The sequence below is a fragment of the Entelurus aequoreus genome, linkage group LG07 (genome assembly GCF_033978785.1).
Source record: "Entelurus aequoreus isolate RoL-2023_Sb linkage group LG07, RoL_Eaeq_v1.1, whole genome shotgun sequence".
In the NCBI taxonomy this organism is placed as follows: domain Eukaryota; kingdom Metazoa; phylum Chordata; class Actinopteri; order Syngnathiformes; family Syngnathidae; genus Entelurus; species Entelurus aequoreus.
Window position 1 is genome coordinate 78,845,548 of NC_084737.1, and position 24,655 is coordinate 78,870,202.

Here is a 24,655-nt window from a genome sequence, read left to right on the forward strand (position 1 = left end):
ACACTGGAGTGATAGTTGCTGGAAATGGGCCTCTATACACCTATGTAGATATTGCACCAAAAACCAGACATTTGCAGCTAGAATAGTCACGGTCAAATTTGCAGAACACATTGGCTAAATTGATATTTTACGGACCATAAGTCACAGTTTTTTTCATAGTTTGGCCGGGGATGCGACTTACACTCAGGAGCGACTTATGTGTGAAATTATTAACACATTAGCGTAAAATATCAAATAATATTATTTAGCTCATTCACGTAAGAGACTAGACGTATAAGATTTCATGGGATTTAGCGATTAGGAGTGACAGATTGTTTGGTAAACGTATAGCATGTTCTATATGTTATAGTTATTTGAATGACTCTTACCATAATATGTTATGTTAACATACCAGGCACGTTCTCAGTTGGTTATTTATGCCTCATATAACGTACACTTATTCAGCCTGTTGTTCACTATTCTTTATTTATTTTAAATTTCCTTTCAAATGTCTATTCTTGGTGTTGGCTTTTATCAAATACATTTCCCCAAAAAATGGGACTTATACTCCAGTGCGACTTATATATGGTTTTTTCCTTCTTTATTATGCATTTTTGGCCGGTGCGATTTATACTCCGGAGCGACTTATACTCCAAAAAATACGGTACACAAAAACTAAACTAAACCAAAAACTATTTTCTACTCTTTTAAATCATTTGGTTTTTGCCTTTAAAGTCCTCCTGTGTCCAGGGAATTATTCCCGTAGTTTGTAAACAATAACAAAAACAACAATAAAATGATTATGCATTTTCGGCAGGTGCGACTTATACTCCGAAAAATACGGTAATTTATATTGTATATTGTCTTTATTCCCCAACATTAGCAGCTACTTTATAAAAACAAAATATTAGCTAACCCTCAATCTCACAGCATGATTAGAAATATTAACATTTGCAGAGAAAAATGTAGAACTTTGATATGAAATCATATATTGTATGCGTAGGAGTACAAATACTTCACAACACATTTGGATACAGAGAATATAATGAGGTGGTTTGTTCGTACCTTGTCGAATTTTCTTGGTGATTGTTACTTGGCATTTAATGCATTTCTTCATTCGATGGGCACACTCTGTCAAAGTAAGGAGAAGGTGAAGACAAAATAAAATACACAATATTTATTAATTTTGAAAGACTAGAACAGTGGTTCTTAACCTTGTTGGAGGTACTGAACCCCACCAGTTTCATATGCGCATTCACCGAACCCTTCTTTAGTGAAAAATAAAATGTTGGTTTTTTTCAAATTCAAGACAAAGTTATATGTTTTTGGTAACACTTTAGTATGGGGAACATATTCTAAGTAACAAAGACTTAATTTAGCGTTATTTGGTTAGGGTTAGGGCCAGGGTTAGGGTTATAATAAGGCCATGCCGTATAAGGCATAAATACATACTTGCCAACCTTGAGACCTCCAATATCGGGAGGTGGGGGGTCTTGGTCGGGGGGGCGTGGTTAAGAGGAGAGTATATTTACAGCTAGAATTCACCAACTCAAGTATTTCATATATATATATATGAAATACTTGACTTTCAGTGAATTCTAGCTATATATATATATATGTATATATATTTATTTTATTATACATATAAATAAAATAAATACTTGAATTTCAGTGTTCCGGGGGCTATCCAGTAGATGGCAGTATTGTCCTGTTTAACTTCTCCTCCGTTCATGACTCGGCCACCGTGTTCAATGGAGAAGTCTGTTTTACAAAATGTACAGGCAACATAATTACATACACCTTCCCCTTCGAACTGTCCTGGATCAACTGAAATTCTTGTTTCCATTCGTTTTGGAACTTGCAAGCGTATTTCTTCATCTTGCTCGTCGACGGCGTCGCCATGTCTGTAACTTCCTCGTTCTTCTGCTTCGTCTCCTTGTTGTGTGCGCAGTTGTGCACTCTACTCTCTAAAAGCCCTAGATGTTATGACGTCATTGGGCGGGCAAGCTGTTTATATTGTGGGAAAGCGGACGTGAGAACAGGCTGTCCCCACTCAGGTCCGCATTGAGCTGGAGGGGGCGTGGCCTCCAGCTCCGGCTGAATACCGGGAGTTTGTCGGGAGAACATTTCTGCCGGGAGGTTGTCGGGAGAGGCGCTGAATACCGGGAGTCTCCCGCTAAAAACGGGAGGGTTGGCATTAATAAGCAGTTAATAATGACTAGTTAAGAGTCAATATGTTACTAATTTGCATGTTAATAAGCAACTAATTAATGGTGAATATGTTCCCCTAACTTAAGTGTTACCATGTTTTTTTTACTGGTGCACAAAATGAACCGTGCATGAACATCACCTTGTTCAAAAAACAAAACCAACACAGTGTCTAAACTCACAACAAATTACACACCTGCAAATCAGTGAGACTTCTGCTGTTGCCGTATCCGTAATACGCAGATAGGGAAAAGTTTTTATTTACACGATGAGTCGGGTGTGTTTTGACCTCCGCCGAACCCCTGAGGCCGACTCACCGAACCCCTAGGGTTCGATCGAACCCAGGTTAAGAACCACTGGACTAGAATTTAGGTTTTATAGCAACCATAGGTTATCATTAATAACTGGCGAGAGGAATAATGGCATTGACTATGCATGTGCTTATGCATGTTGTATTGCGCTTGAGCACGGTAAGGAGCGCTCACAAGAAAGAAAAAAGCAAGAAATGTAGGTGAAAGCATGCTTGAGCATGATATGATTTCTTGTAATGCCTTTGCTCTCTTAATCACATGGGAAGGATCTGGGGCTGCAGAAGAATGCACTCACCTTCACAGGCCACACTGTGCTGGCAAGGGCAGAAGAGCACCAGCAGAGCCAGCTCTGAACAGATGAGGCATTCACTGGGCCCCGGAGGAGTGGGAAAAACCAAATTGGTCATGGTGTTGGGGGTGGTGTGAACGCGCCGCAGGTTAGCTGTGCTCGGGCCCTGGCCGCTTGTAATAGCCTGCAGATGCTGCAACCTGATAGGTGACACAAAGCTATATTGACGCCAACAACTTCAAAGCCAGAGTCCTGTTATTTGCAGACAAAGCACCTGTACTTCTCCGAGAAGCTCTTAATGAGCTGCAGCATGGCACTGTCTGCTACCAGGTCCAGGGGGCTCTTGCCCTTGTGGTTGGCATAGCTGATGTCAGCCCCTTCCTGCGCTAGGAAGCAAGCGATGGCCGCTCCAACGCTGAGCTCGGTAGTCCCCAGAAGACCAGACGCATTGAGCTGCAGGAGCATGACGGCGAGAGGAAAAGGAAAATCTCAAAAGTCCTTCACGTTAATATATTCTTCCATTGGAGTGTCATTCATGCATGTGGAAGTACTGTAGTCAGAGGATCCCCTCTAATACAATAAGCCATTTCAAAAAAAGTGCCTGTGTGGTTATTGGCAGGTACCCAGGATATTAAGTGGAGCTGCAGTGTTTGCAGTCTTGTGGGCTGGAAAGGACCTTCTTTATTGTTACAATGACATCTACACCCACTGATGTGGAAGTCACTTTTGAAAAACATACAAGCCTACAAAACATACCCTGACCGTAAACAACATTTGTGGCGTACTCTATGGGTTGAGCTCAAAATGTGAAGTGAATTATATTTATATAGCGCTTTTCTCAAGTGACTCAAAGCGCTTTTACATTGTGGAACCCAATATCTATTTTTTATTTTATTTTATTTTAGATATATGCATACTAGTTTTAGCTATTTGGCTGTTCTAGTTTTTATTTTTTATTATCTTTTTATTTTGTATTTTATTTTATTTATTTATTTTAATACACTGTAGCACTTTGAAGTTGTTTACTCAATGTAAAGTGCTTTTTACAAATAAAATCTATTATTATTATTATCTAAGTTACACTACCGTTCAAAAGTTTGGGGTCACATTGAAATGTCCTTATTTTTGAAAGAAAAGCACTGTACTTTTCAATGAAGATAACTTTAAACTAGTCTTAACTTGAAAGAAATACACTCTATACATTGCTAATGTGGTAAATGACTATTCTAGCTGCAAATGTCTGCTTTTTGGTGCAATAGAGGCCCATTTCCAGCAACTATCACTCCAGTGTTCTAATGGTACAATGTGTTTGCTCATTGGCTCAGAAGGCTAATTGATGATTAGAAAACCCTTGTGCAATCATGTTCACACATCTGAAAACAGTTTAGCTCGTTACAGAAGCTACAAAACTGACCTTCCTTTGAGCAGATTGAGTTTCTGGAGCATCACATTTGTGGGGTCAATTAAACGCTCAAAATGGCCAGAAAAAGAGAACTTTCATCTGAAACTCGACAGTCTATTCTTGTTCTTAGAAATGAAGGCTATTCCACAAAATTGTTTGGGTGACCCCAAACTTTTGAACGGTAGTGTACATTTTTAAACCAGTGTGGGTGGCACTGGGAGCAGGTGGGTAAAGTCTCTTGCCCAAAGACACATAGGCAGTGACTAGGATGGCGGAAGCGGGGTTCGAACCTGCAACCCTGAAGTTGCTGGCACGGCCGCTCTACCAACCGAGCTATACTGCCCGCTTTGGAATGCTTCGGAAGACATGCAAGCGTGCATGCAACACAGATATGCTGAAAGTTGTATTTACAACCATTATTCTCACTATTTTATCTTTGTATTGTATTATTTATATTTTGGACATGCATATAAGGTTACGCGGGTTCACATCTCACAAACATACAACTCGACATGTCTGAAAAGAAGTAGGAAAACGCAGAGCTTATATAATCATACCCCTTCTAAATATCACTAAAGTTCAATTACAAATATATGTGATGAATCACAAATAAATGTGTCCACAATCACAAATACATTTTCTTAATCAGAATAATAACAATTCTGAATCTGGATTAATCACAGTTGCTATAAAAGTTGTTTGTGGTACATTTGTTTACTCTACCTGCGTTGTTTGCTGTACGTTTGCTGTTCGTTGTTTGTTAGTGGCTGCCTCAAAAACATGTTTATTTTTACTGTAAATTATATTTTAAACTTGTTGTGCTGCGATAATATATGCAAATTACCTTGGTTTTTATCTAAAGTCCCGTCAGGATGTATTTTGAAGTCAAATTTGCCAACAGTCAGAGTCCTCACTGATGTTTGCAATTAGCATCCTACGCTACATTTATGGCAGCCATCCGTGTTTAAGATAGAGGACTATGTGCGCTCAAAATAAATGATGTGATTAATCATGCGCAGATTAATCACATAAAGGCCTTAGTGGCCACATGCGTGGACAGCACCTTTTAGCTCTTATTTCCAAAATTGTGTACACTACTGAATTGGGGTCTTATGCCGACAAATGGACACTTATACTGCTATCTGGTGGTGTCAGAAGAGTATAACATACAATGGAATTTCGAAAAAAAAAGTGTAAAAAAAATAAAATGTGCATGTCACTACACATGAAGTACACGTTTGTGCACTTATGGACTAAGTACATCATATTAAAAGATTATTTTTAGTTTTTATTCTAATTGGGGTCCAATAAGCCCAAATAGCAAAGAGAAATAAAAAAGCATGTAAATAAACTAGGGCTGCAACTAACGATTAATTTGATAATCGATTAATCTGTCGATTATTACTTCGATTAATAATCTGATAAAAGAGACAAACTACATTTCTATCCTTTCCAGTATTTTTTTTTTTTTTAAACAGCATACTGGCACCATACTTATTTTGATTATTGTTTCTCAGCTGTTTGTAAATGTTGCAGTTTCTAAATAAAGATTTATTTATTTTTTTTAAATAATTTTTTTTATTTTATTTAATTTTTTTAAAGCCTCTGCGCATGCGCATAACATAGATCCAACGAATCGATGACTAAATTAATCAGCAACTATTTTTATAATCGATTTTAATCGATTTAATCGATTAGTTGTTGCAGCCCTAAAATAAACAGCTTGGGCCTTAAGAGGTTAATGCAATATTTGTTGTAAATAATCACATGCAATTACTTGTTAAATTTGACAGCCCTAATTTTATTTTTTATTCATTTTTTTCTCAAAGGTGGCGTTTTTCCTCAATCCTCAGTGCCATGCCATGTCTTGTTATTGTCAATAGTGCTGTGTGTGTGTACATGCGAGCATGAGTACCTTTTATGTTGTATTTTTTTAAACAGGTGTTAAGCACTTTGTTTTGCAACCTGCCTGTACATTAGCATGGCTAAATAAAGTATACATACAGTTTGATTGATTTATTGAATTAGTTGCTAAGTCCCGCCCATTTTTCTTGAAGTTTTCCAACTTATCCAGCTCATATTTTACAGACAAGTGCTTGACAGTCCCCTGAAGGTGTGTACACCATCAAGTTAGAGTGGGTGTTTCCTCGAGCATATCGAGCTAGGAGGTTTGACAACAGCAGCACCAAAATGTGGTGCATTTGTCAGAAAAATAATAGCACAGGCAAAACAGTAGGGGTCATGTTTGGACAAATTGTCCCTATTTTGTGTGCAGCGGTTAGCTTACACTGGTGGTTCTCAATTATTCTATGTCATGCCGCCTCAAGGGGACTTTCTAATAAAAACATTTTTCCATGCCCCTCCCTTTTAAGAACATGATAATATGTATGTATTTATTTGCAAACCACTGTGCGAGTTGCCAGCATTCCTAATGTAATCATCTGATCATCAAAATCTGCAATAACTTCAAAACATTTCCTATTTTATTAAGAACATTTAAAAAATGTGTCTGTGTGATTGTAAAAAATAGCTTCTGATAGGTAGAACAGTCCCCATGTTGAGTTGTTTAAGCATTGCTCCCACACATACCGAGTTATTAGTAATTATAAAAAAAAGAAAAACATATTTTGTATGGGTAGATTTTTTTTAAACAGCACTTTTAATGCATGGCAGTGCCACGCGTTATGTGAATAAAAATGACTTCACAGAGAAGAACAGACTTCTGTTTGAAATGTCAAATTGTCACATCACACAGAGCTCCACAGTGAGTAACACTTTGCCTCTGAGGGTAGAAAACAGCACATGGATTCATCCAGTGTGGTCTCTGGAATCAAGATGTCCCCCGGGGAGACACAGCGGGAAGTTGGTTTTTTTTATGCTGCTCAAACAATCTTCAAAGCTCCACCTCAGTCAAAAATCTGCTACATTAAAGGCCTACAGAAATGATTTTTTTTTATTTAAACGGGTATAGCAGATCCATTTTATGTGGCATACATGATCATTTTGCGATATTGCCATATTTTGGCTGAAAGGATTTAGTAGAGAACATCGGCGATAAAGTTCGCAACTTTTGGTCGCTGATAAAAAAAACGGAAGTAGCGTGACGTCGCAGGTTGAAAGGCTCCTCACATTTCCCAATTGTTTTCAATGATGGCCGCCAGCAGCGAGAGCGATTTGGACAGAGAAAGCGACGATTACCCCATTTGAGCCAGGATAAAAGATTTGTGGATGAGGAACGAGAGAGTGAAGGATTAGAGTGCAGTGCAGGACGTATCTTTTTTCGCTCTGACCGTAACTTAGGTACAAGGGCTCATTGGATTCCACACTCTCTCCTTTTTCTATTGTGGATCACGGAGTATTTTAAACCACCTCGGATACTATATCCTCTTGAAAATGAGAGTCGAGAACGCGAAATGGACATTCACAGTGACTTTTATCTCCACGACAATACATCGGCGAAGCACTTTAGCTACGGAGCTAACGTGATAGCATCGTGCTTAACTGCATATAGAAACAGACGAAATAAGCCCCTGACTGGAAGGATAGACAGAAGATCAACAATACTACCAAACTCTGGACCTGTAACCACACGGTTAATGCTGTACCGCCTGGCGAAGCCTAGCAATGCTGTTGCTAACGACGCCATTGAAGGTAACTTAGCTACGGGACCTCGACAGAGCTATGCTAAAAACATTAGCTCTCCACCTATGCCAGCTCTCATCTGCTCATCAACACCCGTGCTCACCTGCGTTCCAGCGATCGACGGCGCGACGAAGGACTTCACCCGATAATTGATGCGGTCGGCGGCCCGGAGACGGAGGAAGTCAAGGTAGTCACGGTAGCGCGTCTGCTATCCAACTCAAAGTCCTCCTGGTTGTGTTGCTGCAGCCAGCCGCTAATACACCGATCCCACCTACAGCTTTCTTCTTTGCAGTCTCCATTGTTAATTGAACAAATTGCAAAAGATTCACCAACACAGATGTCCAGAATACTGTGGGATTTTGCGATGAAAACAGAGCTGTTTGTATTGGGATACAATGGTGTCCGAATACTTCCGCTTCAACCATTGACGTCACGCACAAACGTCATCATACATAGACGTTTTCAGCCGGAAGTTTCCCGGGAATTTTAAAATTGCACTTTATAAGTTAACCCGGCCGTATTGGCATGTGTTGCAATGTTAAGATTTCATCATTGATATATAAACTATCAGACTGCGTGGTCGGTAGTAGTGGCTTTCAGTAGGCCTTTAAGTTATAGTATGGTTTCACTGTTATAGTTACAATTAGAACCTTTATTTAACCAGATAAGAAAACCCTTTGAGATCAAGATCTCTTTCACAAGGGTGACCTGGCCAAGAGGTCAACAGCACATGTCACAGAGCAGTTTCAAAATAAATACATTAAGACATACATTTTAAAATACATAAGAGAAGTGTAAAACAACAGAGATTACAATGTTAGCAATATTTCTAATGTAGGTATAAGCAGTTTATAACCTTTATCAACAACTAACTTATTTTATCTTGCCATGTTTACACAGTAAGACAAACTAACTCTTTCAATGTTTTCATCCAGGTAACTGATTTATTACTCATTTGACACCTCAACGTTCCATGCCTGGCTTTTGTTTACTATCCTCACTTCACTATATCCACTACTCTATCAACCTGTCAGCCCATTGGAGTGCTTTCACCTTTTTAAAGACTAATAATAATCTGTATTATTACCACTTTTTGCATCTTCTTTTAGATCCGTAATTGACACTTCTTTAGTCAGTGTGTCCCTTTTTTGTGTCGCTTGTCCTGTTCAGGGTCATCGTGAGCAACTTTGGGTGAAAGGCGGCTAAAATCACCAGTCAGTGGCAATTGATCCCATGTCAGCAGCAAGAAATTCTACTATGGGAACCACTGCTCAGCCAACAGACATAATAAAGCCTCTGTTCACTATTTTTTTTGTAACTAACTTTTCAATCTTTATTTAGGAAAGAACATCCATCCATCCATTTTCTACCGCTTGTCCCTTTTTTTTACATGTAAAATCTTCCACTCCTTCTTTGTCTCATTTTGTCCACCAAACGTTTTATACTGTACGTGAATGCACAAAGGTGCGTTTTGTTGATATTATTGACTTGTTGGAGTGCTAAACAACATTTGGAAAATTTACCATGAAAATTAGGTACACATTTTCTCTCAGCAGCAGGTGATAGCTTGCGTTTTCTTCCTGATCGTGGCAGTGACAAAACTGTGCCATGCACTTTATACATACAAACAATTGTCTGCACAGTTGCTCTTGGGACCTTAAGCTGCTTTGAAATGGCTCCAAGGGACTTTCCTGACTTGTTCAAGTCAATAATTCGTTTTTTCAGATCCGTGCTGAGTTCCTTTGACTTTCCCATTGTCGCCTTTGTAACCGAGTCTAATGACTGCATCACATGAGCCCTATTTAAATGGGCTCAAATAAGTCAACAGGGGTCGTCAATCATAATCACTCACATGAAGTTAAGAGGCCATGCCATGAAGCTAATTTGACTTGATTGTAACTTTTCTACATCACCAACATTGATAATGTGCGTTGCTGTATGTATACTTTTGACCCAGCAGATTTGGTCACATTTTCAGTAGAACCATAATAAATTCATAAAAGAACCAAACTCTCACTTTATCATGAATGATGTCATTATGGTTTGTGCAGCCCTTTGAGGCACCTGTGATTAAGAGCTATATAAATACACTTTGATTAATTGATTGATTGATTGATACACCCAATGATTTTGGCATATTTTGAGGAGAGGAGACTCTGGCTGCTGTACACATTTTGCATCAAAATACACCCAGATGGGACTTTTAGATAAAACTGTTAGCAAGTTCTTAGCACATAAATGACGTGCATTCAAGTAAAACATTTCAAAAATTTTCCTGAATGATATTTTCACAATAAAATAGCATCTGTGACAGATTACCAAGGTCTTTTTCAAAGTTTAATCAAATTACGCAAGCAAGTAATGTACTGTGATTAATTGCAATTAATCAAAAATTCAAAAGTTGAATTAATCTGATTTTAAAAAATATTGTTTAACGGCACTAATATTTTCACAAATCATGATTTTTATCAATTTCAATATATGCTAAGTACAAATGTAGCTGAAATCAAACGTATAACGGACAAAGAATGTAGGCAGGCTGGACAAAGGCAGACTGGTCTAAAGTTCCATAGTTCCCAGTAACCCAGGACAAATGGACGCATACATCGAGCACAGAAGCAAATTGCCAATAACTGGAAGATTGCCATTTTCATATCATGTAAGATCATTTCTGATACTGTGCAGGGAACTTGTTTACAACATCTGAACAACACGTCAATTAAAGACACAGTTTACGTCTTTAGGTAGGTTCTGCTGTTTTGGGTAGCAAAGTCCTAAGGCAGGGATATTCAACTCAATTGTTTTGGGGGCCACATTTCCAGAAAGTTAAGAACCACGGGTGCCAGACTTGTCTGTTCACTATTAGTCTTATTTTGTATATTTCAGAGAACCTGCTTCTTCTGCAATAGACATTTGATTTTGGTCTAATTATTTTGTAAGAGTTACAGGAGTGCTCTGCAGTTTTTAGGACCTTCTGCAAAGATGTGAGTATCTCGCAAGTTTTTTTTAGAACTGAACTCGTCGGCCACCAGTTAAATACCCCGACTGATGAAAAAGAGAGTACCGTATTTTTCGGACTATAAGTCACTCCGGAGTATAAGTCGCACCGGCCGAAAATGCATAATAAAGAAGGAAAAAAATATATACAAGTCGCACTGGAGTATAAGTCGCATTTTTGGGGGAAATTTATTTGATAAAAGCCAACACCAAGAATAGACATTTGAAAGGCAATTTAAAATAAATAAAGAATAGTGAACAACAGGCTGAATAAGTGTACGTTATATGACGCATAAATAACCAACTGAGAATGTGCCTGGTATGTAACTATAACATATAGAACATGCTATACGTTTACCAAACAATCTGTCACTCCTAATCGCTAAATCCCATGAAATCTTATACGTCTAGTCTCTTACGTGAATGAGCTAAATAATATTATTTGATATTTTACGGTAATGTGTTAATAATTTCACACATAAGTCGCTCCTGAGTACAAGTCGCACCCCCGGCCAAACTATAAAAAAAAACTGCGACTTATAGTCCGAAAAATACGGTACCTAAAATGGAACCTTGAGAAACACGACCAGTATAACTGAAAACGTTCAACAAATGACTACTGACTACAGCTGAAGTAAACGAGCTACAGCAACACCTTACTCACATAAATCACATCACGAAAAAAAACTAACTGCCAAAAAGGAGAGGACTTAAAGGGGTGCCTTGGGGAACGCCTCAGTTATGCAAATCACAATTTAGGATCCCAGTGTTCTATGTTTGCTAGCAAGGTTAAAATGTCAATGCAAGGGTCTGCCAGTGTGTTTACGCTGGTGCAAGTTCCTCTTTACAACAAGAGCACTCTTGTGTGTTTAGGAATTTGCTGCAAAAATGTTTGTCTCCCAAGTTTCGAACTCAACCTGGGGGCCGGTTTGGCGTCATTCCCGGGCTGCAAGTTGAATAGCCCAGTCCTAAGCGCTGCGTTTGAAAACCAGGGTCTTTGAACTTATGTAAAACCCATCCATCCATTTTCTACCGCTTGTCCCTTTTGGGTTAGCGGGGGGGTGCTGGAGCCTATCTCAGCTGCATTCGGGCGGAAAGCGGGGTACACCCTGGACAAGTCACCACCTCATCACAGGGCCAACACAGATAGATAGACAACATTCACACTCACATTCACACACTAGGGCCAATTTAGTGTTGCCAATCAACCTATCCCCAGGTGCATGTCTTTGGAGGTGGGAGGAAGCCGGAGTACCCGGAGGGAACCCACGCAGTCACGGGGAGAACATGCAAACTCCACACAGAAAAATCCTGAGCCCGGGTTTGAACTCAGGACTACTCAGGACCTTCGTATTGTGAGGCAGATGCACTAACCCCTCCCCCACCGTGCTGCCCCTTATGTAAAACCATTTATAATTTATTTTTGTACAGAAGGAAAAAAAATAGGCATCAAATGGGTGACAGGTAGGTAATTATTATTATTTTTTTAATCTATTAATCAATCAACAAAACAATACACAACAACACCACAGCAATGCAATCCAACTCCAAAACCAAACCCGCTCCAGCAACACCAAGAACAACAATAAACAGAGCAATTAAGAGCAATTGAGGACACAAACATGACACGGAACTATCCAAATGTAGTCAAACAAAAATGAACATTAATGACAACAGCATCAATATTAGTAACAATTTCAAAATAGCAATGATTAAAAAACCCTCACTGATATTATCATTAAAAACATTAATAAAAAATAATAAACATTTTTTTAAAATGAACAATAGTGTCACAGTGGCTTACACTTGCATCACATCTCATAAACTTGACAACACACTGTGTCCAACATTTTCCACAAAGATATAATAAGTCATATTTTGGTTCATTTAGTAGTTGAAACAAATTTAAATAATGGATCCCATATTCCAATATATGACTCATTATTATCTAAACTAAATGCAGTTTGTTCTACTGATATAATATAAAGCTTGTGTGTACCAGTCAGTATGAGTTGGACTATCAACATCTATCCATTTTTTAAATATTACCCTTTTTGTTATTATGCATATTGAAAGAAAAGCATTTTTACTCTTTGATGACATGTTACTAAATTGATGGAGATCCCCAAGAATACAAGTTTGCAGTGTCATTGGGATGTTTATATTAAGGAATGTGATTGCTTCTTTTGTTGTTTTCAACCATAACTCTTTTATTCTCTGACATTCCCACAATAAATGAACAAGAGTTCCTTCAGCTGCCCGACACTTCATACATAACTTGCTATCTACTACACCAATTTTAAACATTTTTGTTTGATACATATCAACTAATAGTGGCATGGCATCTATAAGGATAGGGGGTACTGTTGGTTGTGTTTTTCCATGCGTTTTCTTTATACAGGTATGAGTTGTGAGCAAAATGCAGCTCATAGATGTTTGTCTATTAGTGTGTGGATGCCAAAATGTAAAATGCACACATTGGACTATTCCTACCACACAGGTCACCAACATGGCCTCTTCAGTCCACTCTCATTACTTACCCTGCAGTAGAGTGACGTGGAGGCACATCCCTCGTCGCTCTCCTCTGTGCTGCTACTGCTGCTTCCCACAGGGGGGCTCAGCATCACGTTGGCCAGCTGCGGTCGCTGCAGGGCCACGTGCATGGCGGTGTCGCCGTCCTCGTCCTCCATGTTCACGTCGGCGCCCTCGGCTACAAGCAGCTGGACCAGGTTGGTGTGGCCCTGCGTCACCGCCAGTTGCAGCGGCGTCTGGTTGCGGTTGTTGCGGATGTTGATGTCGCAGCGGCCCTATGGGAGAGGGGGGTAGGGGGGTCTCATTAAAGTGCACCTCTACAGTTGAATATACTATGATTTAATGATGTTTACCTTATGGGTATGAAAGGATATAGCTCACCTCTTTAATGAGGATCTCAGCAACTTCCTGGTGATTATTGAGGGAGGCCAGATGCAAGGCGGAGAAGCCGTCCTCCTTCTTAACATCCACAAGCTGTCGCGCTCGGCCTAGAATCTTCTCCGTGGCCCTGTCACGGCATAGAAGAGTCACACCATGCCTAATAACACTTTGAAAAGGCTTCCTTACATGCAAAATGTACCCTCTAATGATGTTCCAACAGAAATATGTCTCATTTGTTTGCTCTTCTTTTGAGAGGAGGCGCTAAATCAGTTGTTTTTGAATTTCTTAATTCTCGCTTTATAGAGAACATATTTGTAAAAGAACAAAAACAGGACTCACTACATGTCCAAAAATATAGAGCCTGGAGATCTGCAAACTCATTTATTTGATGTTAGCTACCGATTTGGGAGGTGTAAGTTCAATAATTGTGTTTTTTTTAGCAAATAGGCTAAGTAGCAGGATGTTGCTGTTAAAATTAATTATGTCAAATTATAGCGGTAATTGTGCTAAAATAATTTCAGTGTCACAATTAGCGGATTTAATTTTTTTAAATCGAGTTAATCTAATTTTTCATCTCTAACATTACTATTTCTGTACACGAGTTATCTCGCTATCGTTTAATGCCCGACTAGCAGTATGCGGAAAAGAGGTCTCACTCGGTCACTAGACGTGGCCGTGGTTAAGCGTGTGATGTTAGCGGCTTTAAATAGTACAGATAGGAGGAATTATACCTAACAAATAGTGTAAAATACTCATAATAAACTTAAAGACATGTCAGAAGTGTGTTCATAGTTTGAATGACATCTTGTTTTTAGTGTAGAGTAGACCAGTGTTTGTTAACCATAAGGCCCATTGTTGGGCCGCCAAAAAAATATCTAAATCTCAGCTGTGGGCTGTATGGGCTACAGCGATACTCAGTTGTAATACACTTTTCCACCACTTGTGGCAGAAATGACAATATCATCCATCCATCCGTTTTATATCAAACAGAAAAAGTCTGGGGTTAAAGTCATAGAAAAGTTTCTTAAGCGCAAAAATTATGACTAAAGTGGTGAAGCTGTGTTTTCATTTGCACTTTAATTTTATTGAAAGTTTAGTTAAGAAACATATTCATTCTTAATTTAGTTCATTTATGTTAGCAGAGCATAATTGTATGTCAATTAATTTGTCTTACTTATTTTTCTAATTAGCCTGACCTAAGCTTAAAGGGGAACTACACTTTTTGGGGGGGGATTTTGCCTATCGTTCACAATCATTATGAAAGACATGACTATGGATGGATTTTTTTTTTTTAATGCATTCTAAATATTAAATAAATGTAAATAAAAGTCCGCTTAAAACAGAGTCAATGGGAGCTTCACTTTTTCGCCCATGAAATCCAATAAATAAGCATTGAAAAACCGCCCACAATACTCCATTTACATTTTGTGACTTGGATATTAACCAAGTATTACTGATATTGTTATTATAAGCGCTAACGCAGATGAACTATTTATAGCGTCGCCGTGATTACTACTGTGTGTGCCTATGTTTACATCATGGAGTTTGCTGCTTCATCACTTCCTTGCTCCCTGTAAATGTATTCTAGATTATAAATCATGCATTTTACCTGATCAAAAGTCTGAGTAGGTATTCTGACAACTTTGACAGCCATTTAGGACCCGAAAATGGCCAGAACGACACAAAAGACGCTTTGTCCCCCCCTCCCCCCACCCAGTTTCTTCCTAAGAATTATGACACATTCTTCACCCAAATGGGAATATATGACCTTCCCAGCAGTCGGCATCCTAATTACAGCAGACCTTGCACGGGTAAGTGATGTTTTATGATGTGTGTTGGCTCTCATAAAGTCTGCAGTTAATAATAATCAGTAATGAAGCGAAAAAATTGCAAATATGATGCATTTTTTTAAATTAATGCGCAGTGTATGCTTAAAATTATCAAAATACGTAAACTTTAAATGTTATTATAAATGTGCCCGTTACTACATTACATATACACTACCGTTCAAAAGTTTGGGGTCACATTAAAATGTACTTATTTTTCAATGAAGATAACTTTAAACTAGTCTTAACTTTAAAGAAGTACACTCTATACATTGCTAATGTGCTAAATGACTATTCTAGCTGCAAATGTCTGGTTTTTGGTGCAATATCTACATAGGTGTATAGAGGCCCATTTCCAGCAACTATCACTCCAGTGTTCTAATGGTACAATGTGTTTGCTCATTGGCTCAGAAGGCTAATTGATGATTAGAAAACCCTTGTGCAATCATGTTCACACATCTGAAAACAGTTTAGCTCGTTACAGAAGCTACAAAACTGACCTTCCTTTGAGCAGATTGAGTTTCTGGAGCATCACATTTGTAGGGTCAATTAAACGCTCAAAATGGCCAGAAAAAGAGAACTTTCATCTGAAACTCGACAGTCTATTCTTGTTCTTAGAAATGAAGGCTATTCCACAAAATTGTTTGGGTGACCCCAAACTTTTGAACGGTAGTGTATACTTACATTATGTATATCAAATCTCAATGAAGGTGTTTGGATGTTTTTTTTAAGGGATTTGTAGGCGGAATTGCGCGGCTTCTATAGGCTCTATTGTAAGCAAACTTTTGATCGCATTTATTGAATATTGAGAATACAAAAAAATAAAAAATAACATCAATCGTCATGTCTTTCATAATGATTGTGAACGATAGGCAACATTCCAAAAAAGTGCAGTTCCCCTTTAAGGTTTATAATAAATAGAATAGAATTAAAATCAAGAGTAAGATTTCCAATTCAGAGTTAATATTTGAGTGGGCGCCGGGGCCCCCTGTAATGGACAAGTTGGGCGGCGAGGCAAAAAAGGTTAAAAACCTCTGGAGTAGACAATGCTTCTCTTTTTTAGCTTAATACGAATCCATCTATTGCACAAGCAATGGATACATGGCCTCACTTGCGGGTGTGTTTTGACTCACATTGAACTGACTATATTCTATTGTAACATTTCTGAGCATCAATATACACTACTCAATAAAAAGAATTTAAAAAAAGAAAAAATAAGAAAAGCTCATTTTAGCCAGTGTCAGGCACATGATACAAGCTTGGACAGAAACCAGCGGCTGAACTATTTATCAATAGGAAGACTAAGCAGATTCTGTGTTCTTCTGAAAAGTGCAATGAAAAATAAAAAGATGCCTTTGTGCTACTACGTGACATAAGGTTGAGTCGTGAGTCAGTCTTCTTCAGTAATGTTGCAGTGACATTACTTTTGTCATTCTATTACTTGTGTATTATACAACGACAATAGCATATCAGTGCTTAGAATAAGATCCACTGTATCTCACTTTGCTCTTGGTCCATTCTGTGGTTTTTGTATTCAGTTGGAGACCATAATAAACTTTACAAGATACTTGGGAGCCATTTCTTCCCTCTTTAAAAAGACTGCCTGAGATAATGTTGCCATTACAATGTAAATGTTTCCACAAGTGTAATGAAAGCATGACAGATGTGTCTCTCTGTGAGCACAGTGGCAACACTCAATCTACTTTTAACTACAGCATGATCAATTACAAATTACAGAGTCGTTAGCAGTGGAGAGGATTTCAGAGGCAGGACTGAGGAATTGTCTGTTGTGTTATGAAGTACCGGAGGGTACCTGCTGTACATGTGTGTCATACTGTGTGTTAGGTAGGTTTTAGGGATGTTCCGGACAGGTTTATACAGCAGATTCTGATACGGGTCATCCATGAGTGAAATTGGTCAATAACAATATCGATCACATTTGTTAACTGTACAGTTTTTAAATGTATTTATAGTGAGTGCTATTGACAGTTTAACAATATCAACCCACTATTTCATCTACTCACTTATTCTCTTCTATTGAACACACGTTTGAATAAAACAAAGTCAATAGTACCGTATTTTTCGGACTATAAATCACAGTTTTTTTCATAGTTTGGCCGGGGGTGCGACTTATACTCAGGAGGGACTTATGTGTGAAATTATTAACACATTACCGTAAAATATCAAATAATATTATTTAGCTCATTCACATAAGAGACTAGACGTATAAGATTTCATGGGATTTAGCGATTAGGAGTGACAGATTGTTTGGTAAACGTATAGCATGTTCTATATGTTATAGTTATTTGAATGACTCTTACCATAATATGTTACGTTAACATACCAGGCACGTTCTCAGTTGGTTATTTATGCCTCATATAACGTAAAATTATTCAGCCTGTTGTTCACTATTCTTTATTTATTTTAAATTGCCTTTCAAATGTCTATTCTTGGTGTTGGCTTTTATCAAATACATTTCCCCAAAAATTGCGACTTATACTCCAGTGCGACTTATATATGTTATTTTCCTTCTTTATTATGCATTTTCGGCCGGTGCGACTTATACTCCGGAGCGACTTATACTCCAAAAAATACGGTACACAAAAACTAAACTAAACCAAAAACTATTTTCTACTCTTTTAAATCATTTGGTTTTTGCCTTTAAAGTCCGCCTGTGTCCAGGGAATTATTCCCGTAGTTTGTAAACAATAACAAAAACAACAATAAAATGATTTGGAAAAAAAAATCTATCTAGTCACTCTGGTATCTTTCATATACTGATACTACCCTTAGTATCGACACCACCAATTTATGAATCGAGTCATACATGAGTGAAATTGGTCAATAACAATATCGATCACATTTGTTAACTGTACAGTTTTTAAATGTATTTATAGTGAGTGCTATTGACAGTTTAACAATATCAACCCACTATTTATACTAGTCACTTATTCTCTTTTATCAAACACACGTTTGAATAAAAAAAAAGTCAATAGTACACAAAAACTAAACTAAACCAAAAACTATTTTCTACTCTTTTAAATCATTTGTTTTTTTGCCTTTAAAGTCCGCCTGTGTCCAGGGAATTATTCCCGTATTTTGTAAACAATAACAAAAACAACAATGAAATGATTTGGGAAAACAAAAATCTATCTAATCACTCTGGTATCTTTCATATACTGATACCACCCTTAGTATCGACACCACCAATTTATGAATCGATGCGCCCTCCTCCGTGGCGTGTACCGACTCCAAATAAGCTGACACACCAACAGCTGTTATATTGTCCTCTCTCCTAACTCTTAATAATCTACTAGTTAGCGTAGCTATTAGCATGCCTGGCTTGTTCTCGGTGTGTCACATATTTAGCCTCCAGTGCTAATGTTGCGTGATAATGACAATTAAAATACAAAGAAATGCAGTTTATTTGCCGTAATGGAGGTGCTTATGTGAGCGACTCCACACTGTGTATGGTCCCCCGCTTGTCAGGCGGGGGACCAAAATAAATACAGTTTCGTGTAAGTGAATAGTATTTAGTAGGGGTGTGGGAAAAAATCGATTCGAATTCGAATCGCGATTCTCACGTTGTGCGATTCAGAATCGATTCTCATTTTTAAAAAATCTATTTTTTGAAAAAAAAAATGTTTATATATATATATATTTTTTTTTTAAATTAATCAATCCAACAAAGCAATACACAGCAATACCATAACAATGCAATCCAATTCCAAAACCAAACCTGACCCAGCAACACTCAGAACTGCAATAAACAGATCAATTGAGAGGAGACACAAACACGACACAGAACAAACCAAAAGTAGTGAAACAAAAATGAATATTATCAACAACAGTATCAATATTAGTTACAATTTCAACATAGCAGTGATTAAAAATCCCTCATTGACATTATCATTAGACATTTATAAAAATAAAAAAAAAAGAACAATAGTGTCACAGTGGCTTACACTTGCATCACATCTCATAAGCTTGACAACACACTGTGTCCAATATTTTCACAAAGATAAAATAAGTCATATTTTTGGTTCATTTAATAGTTAAAACAAATGTACATTATTGCAATCAGTTGATAAAACATTGTCCTTTACAATTATAAAAGCTTTTTACAAAAATCTACTACTCTGCGTGCATGTCAGCAGACTGGGGTAGATCCTGCTGAAATCTATGTATTCCATGAATAGACAATCCTTTTGAATCAGGAAAAAAATCGTTTTTGAATCGAATCGTGACCCCAAGAATCGATATTGAATCGAATCGTGGGACACCCAAAGATTCACAGCCCTAGTATTTAGTATTTAGTGCTTAGGAAAGTGTGTCACCATGTATACTATTGTTGGAAATTAGCTGATGGCTAAATCTGGTGCACCTATCGATTCTTTGTGAATAGTGTATTGTGCACATTGTCTTGTAAACAAACAATTTACATTAATAAATAAACATCCTGTAAAATATCTCTATCAGATTCTTAACCGTTCCTATAATACGTTACGCTTGGTTTTCACATGGAAAAGCACAGGTGGTTAATATAACTTGCACCAAAGAATGAGATGTTTTATGCACGTACACTTTAACAAGAAGTTGACCTGGAGAGATGGCGGCAGATAAATTACTCAAATACCTAAAAATCCAATCTAAGAAATTCCCTATGTTGGAATTTACTTTCACCATTATCATCCATTAAATTACATAATACACAATTTGAAAGTACAAAACGGAAACCCGGAATGAAGTGGCATCACCTAAGTAAGGAACTCTACGGGGAGCGCTGGTGTTTCTCATTCAGTTTTGTTTTTTTAATAGCAGGTCTTTAAAAAAGAGCTAGGGACAATTTTCCACCTTGTGGTTTTGCTATAATTTGGTTCAAATGAGGTCATAAGAAGCCCTGAAGCAAAAAAGCACAAACCCTATTGCGGTTAGGCAGACTTGGTGGACTGTGAAAAATATCAAGTCACAGGAGTCTTTCAGGTCTAAAGACCTATAGCACATTCACTCTTAGAAAAAATGGTGGATATGATGTGCCTGGCCTGGATATGCTTCAAAACGTAATTGTGTTACAAATATCATTCAGTTTTTTGTTTTTTTTGTTAGATAAATACGGTGGAACTCTCTTTCAAGCAGAAAATGAATATGCACTAAGGATGGCAATAGTGGGGGAAAAAAAACAGAATTATTTGGATTTTAGAGCAAAAATAGGTTGTACATTTCACCCAGGGGCCCACATAATCAAATGTTTCACTCACAGTTTGTTTCCTTTGAGTGCAGCATGGTGCAAGAGGTTAAATCCTCTGTGGTTCTGATGAGTAAAGTCAATGTTGGGCACCGCGACCAGGATCTCGATGATATTGCGGAGATCTTTAGCAATGGCATCGTGCAACGGTGTGTCTCCGTAAGAATCCTGCGTTGGAATAAAAAAAAAAGTACATGTTAAAAATGTTTTGAATTGATTGTTGTAGCAAACATACACTACCGTTCAAAAGTTTGGGGTCACCCAAACAATTTTGTGGAATAGCCTTCATTTCTAAGAACAAGAATAGACTGTGGAGTTTCAGATGAAAGTTCTCTTTTTCTGGCCATTTTGAGCGTTTAATTGACCCCACAAATGTGATGCTCCAGAAACTCAATCTGCTCAAAGGAAGGTCAGTTTTGTAGCTTCTGTAACGAGCTAAACTGTTTTCAGATGTGTGAACATGATTGCACAAGGGTTTTCTAATCATCAATTAGCCTTCTGAGCCAATGAGCAAACACATTGTACCATTAGAACACTGGAGTGATAGTTGCTGGAAATGGGCCTCTATACACCTATGTAGATATTGCACCAAAAACCAGACATTTGCAGCTAGAATAGTCATTTACCACATTAGCAATGTATAGAGTTCTTTAAAGTTAAGACTAGTTTAAAGTTATCTTCGTTGAAAAGTACAGTGCTTTTCCTTCAAAAATAAGGACATTTCAATGTGACCCCAAACTTTTGAACGGTAGTGTATATGACTAGAATGTCACCAATTAAAGCACTTTTTTTTTTAACATACAGTAAGTAGTACTTCAACGTCCGAGTACCTCAATTTACGAGTAATTTGAGATCCGAGCTGTCTCTCCCCTTTTTTTTGTGCTTTAAATTGCAAGTATAGCTGGAGTTCTCACTGTTGATTGAAGTCATTTTTGGTGGTTTTTGAAACAGTGTTGTAGCGTTTGAGCAATAACTAGTTAATATATTATTACACGTTGCTGTTCCTGCTTCATTTACACAAGTAACACATAATTTTGAGCAATAAAGCTCAGAAATGTATACAATCCTGCCCTCCAACCATTGGAAATAAGACAGATCATGCGAAGTGGAGGTCTAAATCACAGAAATAAACCATTAAAAACATGTCCTACCTGTTAGCAGCCGACTAGGCGAGCCAAGCCCCGCTGTAACGTCAGTCCGCTTGACACAAGCATTGTCCAAACGACGAACATTTATCCATAAAAATATTGCGACGTGAATTATATTTATATAGCGCTTTTTCTCGACTGACTCAAGGCGCTTTACATAGTGAAACCCATTATCTTTAAGCGACATTTAAACAAGTACACAATGGCAGTGACTAAAATGGCAGTGACGAGGATGGCGGAAGCGGGAATTGAACCTGGAACCCTCAAGTTGCTGGCACGGCCGCTCTAACAACCGAGCCACGCTGCCCATATTGAGATGATGACGATGCTGTGTTTGACGTGTTTCAGTTTGTTCCGTCTCGTCCTGACTCAACAAACTGGACAGTGGAGCATTACTTTTGGTACACAAACATACATATCACTTTGTGTCAACTAGCTTCTCCGGCTCGTCACTCAAATACGTTCGTGTGGAACATAAAGAGCAATATCCCAGTTCCTACTGTTACACAACGGAGACAGTATTGACCAGATGTAACAAGAGAAACACGCAATCTATGAAAACAAGTCGCTTATCATAAGGCGAGGGTCGGCAACCGGCGGCTCTGGGACCCTCTTTAGCGCCGCCCTAGTGGCTCCATGGAGCTTTTTCAAACATATATGAAAATGGAACATTTTTCAATATAGTTTCTGTAAGAGGGCAAACATGACACAAACATTCTTAATAGAGATGTCCGATAATGGCTTTTTTGCTGATATCCGATATTCGATACTGTCCAACTCTTAATTACCAATTCCGATATCAACCGATACCGATATATACAGTCGTGGAATTAACACATTATTATGCCTAATTTTGTTGTGATGCCCTGCTGGATGCATTAAACAATGTAACAAGGTTTTGCAAAATAAATCAACTCAAGTTATGTAAAAAAGTGCCAACATGGCACTGCCATATTTATTATTGAAGTCACAGAGTGCATTATTTTTTTTAACATGCCTCAAAACAGCAGCTTGGAATTTGGGACATGCTCTCCCTGAGAGAGCATGAGGAGGTTGAGGTGGGCGGGGTTAGGGGGGCGGGGTTGAGGTAGAGCGGGTAGCGGGGTAGCGGGTAGCGGGGGGTGTATATTGTAGCGTCCCGGAAGAGTTAGTGTTGCAAGGGGTTCTGGGTATTTGTTCTGTTGTGTTTATGTTGTGTTACGGTGCGGATGTGCTCCCGAAATGTGTTTGTCATTCTTGTTTGGTGTGGGTTCACAGTGTGGCGCATATTTGTAACAGTGGTAAAGTTGTTTATACAGGGCACCCTCAGTGTGACCTGTATGGCTGTTGACCAAGTATGCCTTGCATTCACTTGTGTGTGTGAAAAGCCATAGGTATTATGTGATTGGGCCGGCACGCAAAGGCAGTGTCTTTAAGGTTTATTGGCGCGGCGTTTTAAAAAGTCATACATTTTACTTTTTGAAACCGATAATTTCCTATTTTACATTTTAAAGCATTTATCGGCCGATAATATCGGCAGCCGGATATTATCGGACATCTCTAGTTCTTAACATTTTCCAATGTGCAGAATAAATATTAATTATAAATATTAATTTCAACATTTTTGTCAACAAAGAATTGCGTCCTAGCCTGCGAGACACGTTTCTTTCAGCTGGGCGTGGTGCCAGGCAGGTAGCTGTCGCAAACAAACCGGCTGGTGTGTGATGGGCCATGGATACGACAGGGAGAAAGAGAAAGATAGCTGAGGAGAACAACTTAAGATAATTTCCCCCCCGGGGATTAATAAAGTACTTCAGATTCTGAGGATTCAACAGTTTTTGGACCGAATCATTTGCTTTCATTGCGAATGCGGAAGGATTGCCTGCATGTTTGCTTTGTAATGAGAAGGTGTCAAATAACAAAGAGTAATGTGGAAAGACATATGCAGGTAAGGCATGCTACATTTGCAGCCAAATACCCCGTTGGGAGTGAGAGAAAAAGTGTGATTGCCTTACTTCTGAAGAAATTAGAGGAGCGCAAAGATAGATCTAAGAAGTGGATTGCATCTCCAAACTTCACTACTGCTGCTAGTTTTGTTGCAACCCGGGAGATAATAAAGCGTGGAAAACCGTTCACAGATGGTGACTACATGAAGGATTCATTCATTAAAGTATCACAGCACCTATTTTCTGACTTCAAAAACAAAACCGAGATAACACAGAAAATTAAAGACATGCCTCTCTCCGCAAAGACAGTGGAAAAAAGGGCCATTAAAATGGCAGGCAACATCACCAATCAGCAAATGGAGGACATTAATGCAGCTCCAGCATTCTTAATTGCCTGTGATGAGTCGTGTGATGTGATCGCTATTGAACAGACAGCGCTGTTAAGCAGGTATGTGAACACTATTATGCACGTTCCATGACCAGCAGCACGCACAATCATGTGTGCTTACGGACTGTATCCCTTGCACACTGTATTGATATATATTGATATATAATGTAGGAACCAGAATATTAATAACAGAAAGAAACAACCCTTTTGTGTGAATGAGGAGGGAGGTTTTTTGGGTTGGTGCACTAATTTTAAGTGTATCTTGTGTTTTTTATGTTGATTTAATAAAAAAATAAAAATAAAAAAAAACCACAAAAAAAACGATACCGATAATTTCCGATATTACATTTTAAGGTAGGGCGATATTATCGGACATCTCTAA

The 24,655-nt window shown here is 38.2% G+C and overlaps 1 protein-coding gene across 5 annotated transcripts in view; it reads right to left on the reverse strand.

The window, feature by feature from the left end:
- Positions 1–24,655, reverse strand: part of mib2 (MIB E3 ubiquitin protein ligase 2) — a 127,454-nt gene that overhangs the window by 2,479 nt on the left and 100,320 nt on the right. For all 5 annotated transcript variants that reach the window (XM_062054555.1, XM_062054554.1, XM_062054553.1 and 2 more), the window contains 6 exons: positions 20,826–20,980; positions 13,742–13,868; positions 13,369–13,635; positions 3,062–3,240; positions 2,794–2,987; positions 1,045–1,110 (listed from right to left, as the gene is read on the reverse strand). In XM_062054555.1, the coding sequence (XP_061910539.1) occupies positions 1,045–1,110; positions 2,794–2,987; positions 3,062–3,240; positions 13,369–13,635; positions 13,742–13,868; positions 20,826–20,980 (988 nt within the window). The remainder of the gene's footprint in view (positions 1–1,044; positions 1,111–2,793; positions 2,988–3,061; positions 3,241–13,368; positions 13,636–13,741; positions 13,869–20,825; positions 20,981–24,655) is intronic.